This window comes from Thermoascus crustaceus (genome assembly GCF_041956765.1).
Source record: "Thermoascus crustaceus strain CBS 181.67 unplaced genomic scaffold VTN00scaffold_4, whole genome shotgun sequence".
Classification (NCBI taxonomy): Eukaryota; Fungi; Ascomycota; class Eurotiomycetes; order Eurotiales; family Thermoascaceae; genus Thermoascus; species Thermoascus crustaceus.
The window spans coordinates 1,631,305-1,639,697 of NW_027192530.1; the positions used below are offsets into that span (position 1 = coordinate 1,631,305).

The 8,393-nt window shown below is 48.3% G+C and overlaps 3 protein-coding genes across 3 annotated transcripts; 2 read left to right on the forward strand and 1 right to left on the reverse strand.

Annotated features, from left to right (window-relative positions):
* Nucleotides 1-765: 765 nt before the first annotated feature.
* On the forward strand, nucleotides 766-2,098 carry VTN00DRAFT_7174 (uncharacterized protein; the record flags this gene model as incomplete). Its single annotated transcript, XM_069433892.1, has 3 exons — nucleotides 766-1,002; nucleotides 1,131-1,271; nucleotides 1,328-2,098. The coding sequence occupies 3 exons, from the start codon at nucleotides 766-768 to the stop codon at nucleotides 2,096-2,098; spliced, it is 1,149 nt and encodes a 382-aa protein (XP_069287228.1).
* Nucleotides 2,099-2,284: 186 nt separating this feature from the next.
* Nucleotides 2,285-3,930, reverse strand: VTN00DRAFT_7175 (uncharacterized protein; the record flags this gene model as incomplete). The annotated part of the gene is made up of 5 exons (XM_069433893.1): nucleotides 2,285-2,598; nucleotides 2,687-3,144; nucleotides 3,208-3,331; nucleotides 3,403-3,532; nucleotides 3,598-3,930. 5 exons carry the CDS (start codon nucleotides 3,928-3,930, stop codon nucleotides 2,285-2,287), a joined length of 1,359 nt encoding a protein of 452 aa, XP_069287229.1.
* Nucleotides 3,931-6,046: 2,116 nt separating this feature from the next.
* VTN00DRAFT_7176 (uncharacterized protein) lies at nucleotides 6,047-6,712 on the forward strand (the record flags this gene model as incomplete). Its single annotated transcript, XM_069433894.1, has 3 exons — nucleotides 6,047-6,090; nucleotides 6,184-6,251; nucleotides 6,438-6,712. 3 exons carry the CDS (start codon nucleotides 6,047-6,049, stop codon nucleotides 6,710-6,712), a joined length of 387 nt encoding a protein of 128 aa, XP_069287230.1.
* Nucleotides 6,713-8,393: the final 1,681 nt, after the last annotated feature.

Here is an 8,393-nt window from a genome sequence, read left to right on the forward strand (position 1 = left end):
CTAAAGACACAGGGTTTGGTTTTGGCTTGGAACGAGATTTCCTGCCTGTGTCATTATTTCCCATTCTTGCCCCATTGCATAGGAGATGAAAGTATGAATACAACCACAGCACGATTTTAAATTGCTTACCCTGAAAGATGACGTCCGGCTATATCTTCGTGCAGTTATGCCTTCAGCTCGATTGCTTGAACTTCGTTGCCTGACGGGGCCTGTATCATATCAATCGAATATCACGTACTATCTTATCTTATTGAAAAGACGCCGGTATCCTGCTGCGCTTTTGACCAATCGACGCTTTGGTTTCCATTTTACGGCTGCTGCACAGCTCAGAATGGTCTACGGCGGGAGACCGAGTACGGGATGCCAGAACTGCCGAAGGAGGCATATCAAGGTATGCCTGGTGATGATAGCCATCTACCTATTCCTTCTTAGCTATTTACTTACATTACACATAAGTGTGACGAAACTGTTCCCGAATGCAAAGCATGTGTCAGGACTGGGCGGACATGTCCTGGCTATAGAGACCCATTTGATGTCATGTTGCGGGACCAGACCGCTGCAGTCCAGAAGAAGTATCGTCTACCAAAGGAAAAAGACAGACAAGAACCTGATAACCGTACTAAAGCACGATCATCGGAAATTAACCTCTCAGTGTTTTGTTCTCTTCCGAAAACTCTCAGCCAGCCGTTGGAAGAAACGGCCGTATCGTTCTTCTTTCAACTTTTATCTGTCCCGCCAAAGGATCCCCAGGCGATTACCGGATTTATGGAGCTTCTCCCTTCTGTATACTCGAACTCGAAGCGGAGCCCGCACCTGCATCTGGCTACATCAGCAGTCAGTCTCTTCTCCGTGGCTGCTTGGACTGGTGACCATTCATTGATCCATACATCCGAGTTGTTTTTCTTCAGGGCTCTCTCCCGGACTAGGATGGCCATCGGGAACAGTACCGAATGCAAATCGGACGAGACCCTTATGGCGGTTCTTCTGCTTTCAAGATATGAGGTCGGTTGAACCACACTGTAAAACTCCCCGGATGACAATTTTCTGCGCTAATTCATTGCTGCCCTTCCGTAACATTATACAATCTGCGCACCTTTGTTACTGAGGACGTCGTGCTGACTGCTTGATAGGAGTTGATCGCTGCAAAGGATTTCAGGACTCCAGAGACGATTCACCTTCGCGGGGCTATTGCATTGGTCAACAATTGGGAACCTGAGCAGCTCGAGTCCTTTTTGGGGCGAAGTCTAGCAACCTCTGTCCAGTCGCAAATCGTAGGTCCAATGCCATCTTGTTCATGACACCAGTTGCTGACAAAAAGGCGTAATAGATAAAGTCTTCCTTAGCGTTGTCTTATCCAACTATTCGAATACCTAAACTTTGGCCGCCGCTGTTGTATCTGCCTCCTCAGACTGTAGCAGCACAGTTTACAGTGGCTGCCTCTAAAATGGTCAGCCTCCGAATCGCATGGGAAGAGGCTATTTCATTGCCATTCGAAAAGCCACGGATTTTAGATATCATGACAAAGGCCGTCGATGTCGACCGGCAGCTAACATCGTGGGCCTTCTCTGTTCCGCTAAACTGGATCCCGGTCCCGGCGTTGAGTGTCCCACAGTCGATACGCGATGCCGGCGTTTATCGCGATCGATGTGATTGCTACCTGGACATGTGGGTAGCGTCCACGTGGAACTCCTTCCGTGATTGTAGGATAGTGGTGCAGGCCATACTCCTCGGCTGCATATCGATGCTCCCGGACGAAGTGCCACCGGACAGTGCCCAACATGCTCTTACAACAATCCAGTCCCTTGTTGATGATATCTGTGCCACTGTCCCGTTCTACCTGGGAAGTCAGAAAGCGCCTGCTCGCTTTAACGTGGAAAGTGTCGAATATCCCTCCGCTGCAGCACGGCCAATTTCTGAAGCCCATCGACGCTCGGCTCCCCTCATAGGGGCATGGTTCCTGATTCCATACCTAGACAGTATCTGCTGTCCACAGCTTGGGCTTTGTGAGGAGCAGCTGAACTGGATCAGAGACCAGTGTCAACGTATCCGCCGGATATATACTTTTGGGCATTCTTTTATAAGCAATGGCCGCCGGTGACCGAGGGTATTAGAAAACTACTTTCCTAGCCTGCTAATCGCATGTGACAGCATAACAGCTCTATGAAAAGGTTAAAGAGCATGCTCGATTATAACAGCATTAATCGCCACGCGCTACACTTTCCGATAATGCGGACTACACATTCTCTGTAGCTCCGCTTCTTCCTTTCTTCCTAATTGTCTTATTTCACACCAACTCACACTCGATCAAGCTCTCGACGCCATTTTCATAGGTCCATATCTTCAGGATTTTCAATCCAGCTTGCCCGAGGAGCCGCTGCCACTGCTGCTCCTTGCGCTCCGCAGATGACAGTGTCGTCATCATTATAATATCCTGAGCAGTCAGCTGCCAGTCCGCATCGACGTCCGGGATCACGTTCTCGTTGATCAGCAGCTTGCTGTAGCCTGGTTTCATGGCAGCAGTGATGCCCTCGAGGATCTGCAAACATACCTCGTCCGACCAGTCGTGGAGGATGGAGTGCATGTAGTAGGCGCGGGCACCTAACGACGTCAGCATGTGAGTACAATGTCACATAATTTGATTGATCATCACATGTGATTGGGCGGTGGTATGAAGACGCTGGTATACCTTTGATGGGCTGCTCAGTGAAGAAGTCATGGGCCATCGTCATGATACCATCATCGATACACTCAATCTGCCCGAGCACAGCAGGCAGGTCTTGCAACACCAAGTGCCCGGGTGCAGCAGGATGCTTGCGGTGGAATTCTTCGATATCATGGCCCAGGCCTCCGCCCACATCGACCAGCAGCACTGCATGCTTGTCTGTGCGAGCTCCTTTGAGCAGCAGGTCCTGAACCGGATAGAAGTCCGGGTCCATCCAACTGGGGCGGCCCTGATGGTACGCACTCATGTGGTTGTTGAACTGCGCGAGTATAGACTGATGATCGCGAACCCAGGCGAAGTAGTGCTGGGACGTGTTGAACGCGTACTGGAACGGACCATCACCCGCGTTGGTGGGATTCACGTATCCCGTCTTAGAGAGATATTCAGAAAGCTTATAGAAGGAGGGCGTCATGGAGTTTCCACTGGTGTGTCATGAGCTTCCCTCTTCGACATCCGATCCTCAGTGAGACAATATGTATACATACATGCAAGGGAAACCATCTGCATACTTCGGGGAAGCCAGCGTTCTGGAGAGGTTTGTTGGGACATATTCGTCTGGTCCAGTTTCCTTGATGACACCCATGGCTGCGAGATGTTTCATGATGCGGCCTGGTAGAGCATAAGTCAACATCTTTCAGACATTTGAAGATTCCTCTGATCGGGAGTGTCGAAGAGCTTACTTAACAACACCGGATCCGAACCGGCCATACTGGCCAGCTGGTCAACTTTCTTGGCAATTCTGTCTTTCTCGTCCATCAAGGAGAAAAGACCCATGCTGATTGCTGTTTCGATGGCTGCATAGAGTGTGGCCTAGAAATCACCATACGCCTTAGCAGGCCTGCTCCGGCAGAATATCTGTTTACACACGCACTTACCTCTGCCCAGCAGAGTCTTATCATAGTTTCTCTCGGGGTCTCAAGGGCCCGAAAAAGCGACCGAGCAGCCTTCAGCAATTGCAGGCGGCTTCGACGGTCGTTGTTGGACAAGAAAACATGTCCATGTTCGGCAATCTCTTCGAGCAAACCTGGGACACTTTCGCCGTCACAAGGGGATGTAGCGATGATATCGATGCTGTTATCCTTGACGGCATGCACCCTGTTAGAGGTGCTGTCAGAGATACTCTTGGACACCCTATTTGAGGTCCCGTTGAAGACCTTGCTGGAGACGCAGTTGGAGACGCAGTCGGTGACACCGTTGACTTCCGGCATTTTTACCAAAGGCGTTCAAAAGAAGCACTTAGAAATGGATGAAAGAACTAGGGAATAGAGACAGGCACGAAGTTATGAGGGATAATACCGCAGACCTGGTGGACCAACAACCGGGTATATATACCCAGGCGTAAATAGGCGCGTCTCGGTAGAATTATGGAGTTATACCTCTCAGAATGTATCCGGACCGATTCCAAGGACGAATCTGTCTCCATAGCATGGCTGGAGACGTCCCCAGGAGACCCAGTGATAGACTGTCCCATGTCCCCTTATCCAATAATCATTATTCCAAGGCTCATGGATGGACGTATCACTTGCCCTCATTTTCTCAGCTTCCTTGCGATGTCTCAGTCCCACTTCCAGGCCTGGTAAAGACAGCATTGATCACCCATGGACGCCATGCGGGATACGGGACTAGATACAGTTTAGCTTAATCAACAGCAGAAACGTTAAAGGAGGCATATTATCTTCCTTGATGCCTAATCGATCTGGTTTGGTTTGCAATGACTGACCATAGCTATGTGCGATTGATTATTCATGTCAAGCGAGTATCCGTTAGCCACCTAACCGTGCTTATGGCTGCATTAATAAAGTTCCATCAAAAGATTGTGGGAAAGGAGAAGAGCGGCTTGCGTATACGGTACGTACCTTCTATGCACAGTAAAACTAGTGCTCATATCGGTAGCCTAACATGCTCAAGTCTGTAGAAAATCGGACATAAACCTCAATATATTGAACGAAGAAACCACAAATGTAAAGGGAGTGTGTCGATGATGTACAGGATACGACAGTGTACATAGTTGTGTACATAGTTTGAAAGCGCAGGATCCGTACTATCTCCTGATGTTTCCCGAGGTCTTGATCCCCCCCCCTATTGCAAGGGCAATACGAAGTACGCAGGCACTGCGGAGACTTTCATGCTGTGTCAAAGACGCTTTAGCCTAGACAGAACATGATGTGTGATATGCAGGATGTGAACAAGGAATTACCATGATATTATTTAGCCGAAGGTATACGTTCTGATTGAAAATACTGCATACGAAGGCCTCGGTACGACGCCAAGAGCAAGGACTTGACAGGCGAGACAGTATCAGATCAGCTCTGGAACCCCGAAAAGCGGAGAAAAACTCTCCTCGCAGAAGAAGAGCAACAAGAAATAAAGTTTAACGGTCTACAGACTGCAAGCTACATGTGCAGGATTACTAGTAGCTTGTCTCGTTTCCTGCCCATGTCAAGTTGTCAATGCAGCAGCACGAGAAGTGCTGATTGGAGAGGGGGATGGGACGCTGCAGATTTTAATATCTGTTGCACTGTACAACACCGCTGGTCCTTTTTAGAATAAGCTTTTTAGATGCTTATGTTCGAAACCTCCCAGAATCACGGCACGACAACGACTTCTGCAAGCTTGGTCGCAGCAGACCGACCCGCTTGCATGGTTTCCCCGCAAATGCAAGGCCACCCGCAGGGCAGAAGAAATACTACTTCGTGCAGGCGCCGGTCGTATTGGGATCCAGACTGATCAGGGTCGCTAAAACTTTTAAGGTCTTTCATTGCAATTAAAAAGGCGAGAAAACTCATGCAGATGGCAGACTCGAATACATCTTTGTGACCGATCGCATTTTCCCCTCCCGAAAGAAACGTAGAACCAAGGAAATCCAGGTCTTCGGCTACATGTACAGTACGTCAGCCTCACAACAGCCTCTATGAGAGCGGGATACGGCAGGCATATGAATCCTCTCAGTCATGATAAGTCGAAGAACACTATCATGCTCAACTTTGCTGGGTTTGCCCCAGGTTCCCTGTCCTTCGTGGGGCCGAGACTGGCAGTTGTGACGCTATCGATGAAGATAATGAACCCCATGCAATGTCTTCCTGTGTGCATTGATGAGCGTGAATGGACTGTTGATCATAGGATGCATTATCATCGTCTATGCGCTGTGTTATCCGCCAAAATTCCTGCGAGGGTAATCGAGGACGTGCCTGTGGAATCTTCTTTATTGGAGGCTAATTCACTTAATCTGTCAGGAATCAAGATTCCAGGCCGGCCAGGAGCAGCAATTTTGGGACCCGTTGATCTGTTTCTTGCAATGCCACATGCCATGAAAACTCGAATATCATGAAGAAAATCGATCTGAGCGTTGCTCTGGGCCACAGACCCTGGTAAGTCATTCCTTGATGTTTTCCCCGGCCTACTTACCTTCTTTCTAGCGGACCATGTACAGAGTCTAACCCTAAGCAAATTAACACGTATAGTGCCTGCACTGCTGCCATATACAAAGGCACACGTCTTGCAGGTCTTGCTAAGAATTCTGATCTTATCTGTACGCACAGCAAAACTTCGAACTCGCATGAAACTGGCTTCGCCGATCGGTTACCCGCAGACACGTTATCTGGACTAGGGAAGCAGAATCAGCACGCAATTCCATCCACATTATCGGGCCGATTTGACTGAAGTTATGTCGCGCTATCAACAAAAAGCATCAAGTCTAACACTATTATCGTCGCAGGCCGGATCTTGTCTCTGGCTCCCCTGCTGGAAATGATGCTAAGCAGAAAGGTTCTGGGTTCAGGAGGTCGATACCGCACCAGCCACTACGGCAAGTTGAACGACCATATCCAGGCATCTAGTTATGAGCTTGGGAGCAAGAAGCTCTCCGCGGCGAAGGATACGGCGAGAAAGGCTGTGGACAGCTATGACAGCATCTTGAGCGGGGCTGAGCTCCGCGGGAATGAGGAGGACAATGTGGTCGTCGAATTTCGAGGAGCCGGGATCGGAGAATAGTGATGTGGGGGAAGGAATTCCAGGCCTGTCTGTTTTGCTGCCTTGTTTCTGCAGAATTCGTGGGCTCTGGGTTTGTGCATATTGTCAAGTGGTCTGTTTGTATGTCCTTCGTCCTGTTATGCTCGGATCTCTGTTTCACTCAACGATACTGCATGTCTCGGCTATTATGAGGTATCTTAAATTATTTCAAATGAGCATACTGCATATTCCACTGTATGCGGGTGACTGATTCTCATTCTTCAGTTTCTTGATCTACCTTGCATGCAGACTTTGGACCATAAATCCTTAATCCTTGTCCCTGCAGCAATGGTTCCTGACTGGCTTTGCCGTCAAGGGTGTACCTTGCTTCTGATACGCACGGTTATCTTCGAGCTGTTGCTTTGTGGTTCTAGACTTTTATACCCAACAGATCGCCAGGCCTTGTTCGCAGCGATTTTCACAGTGAGAGCATCTGGTTGCATTAGGGTATCCCCCCCATTCTCTCTTGATTAACCTCACGCTTCGTGCTGGCTATGCCATATTTTAGGACTGCCAACCTGGTGGAAGCAGACTGGAAGTCAGCCTAGTTCCTATGTCTCAACGGATTTGTGCGCTTATATCGCAACATATTTACATATTTACCTAATCGTTCTTAGGACATCATCGAACTCCTGTCGACTTACATAAACGAAAAGGTTCCTGAACGCATCCAGCAACCAGGTCAACTTAGTTATCAACATCCCTGTACTTCACCACTGCACCACGGCTCCGGCGCTCCACCCCCCTGTCAACTCCAGGGCTTAGTGTAACAGCGGGCCTAGATCTTAGATCGAAAGCTTGTCAGGTTTATCTTGAAGACAACAAGATGCTTTTCTACCTTGAGTTGGGATGATATACTTGCCATAGTTGACCTGGTCGGTGCTTTGCGAACTCAAAGATCAGCACAGCCACGCAAGTGCTGCCATAGACTGCTAAGGAGGCTAAAAATGACTGAACGGACAGGCCCTGACTCTTCTAGGCTTTTCCAGCGGCTGCACTGATTGTTCGGTTCAAGTTGGCCAAATCCATACCTATTCTGTGTCTGCATTTGGAACGAGATTCAATCCTGTGCCTTTTCGCATTTTGCCCAGAATACATCTTCGGCAATCTCATATATGTTAATTCCCAGGACGTCCACTGGAGTGCAGCCTCCCGTCGTCTTGGCTGTCAGGAAATCACCGGTTCCAAGGATAAATTGTAGAAAAAGTCACCATTCTCTTGTTTTGACTGCCTGTGAAGAACAGCTGTTCCATACTGCGCTAATGAGTAATTGATTCCAGCAAAGATACAACCCAGACAGTTCCTGCTCTCTTGTATAGTTTCCAGGTTCTGAGAATATATGTGGAGAAAGGTTCTTGTTTGATCATCATTTTCTATTTGCCAACCTGATAACTTAGTATGTTGAGATACTGCTGAGTGACAAATGTCATTACCAGAGCCACACAGCATATAGTGGCCTCATGCAGAAGCATGGCATGTGAATAAGTCAACTTGTACATTAATCAATCTAGTCTACGCTCATGAGTGTGTAATATGTCTTTCTTTGGCCAAAGTCAGTGGCGAGATCTGTATTGTTGGTACGCCATAGAAGTACTTTTGTTTATCTCACTTTTATTTATGTTTTAACATGATGGGAAGAGATCTCGATGACAAGCTGGGATAG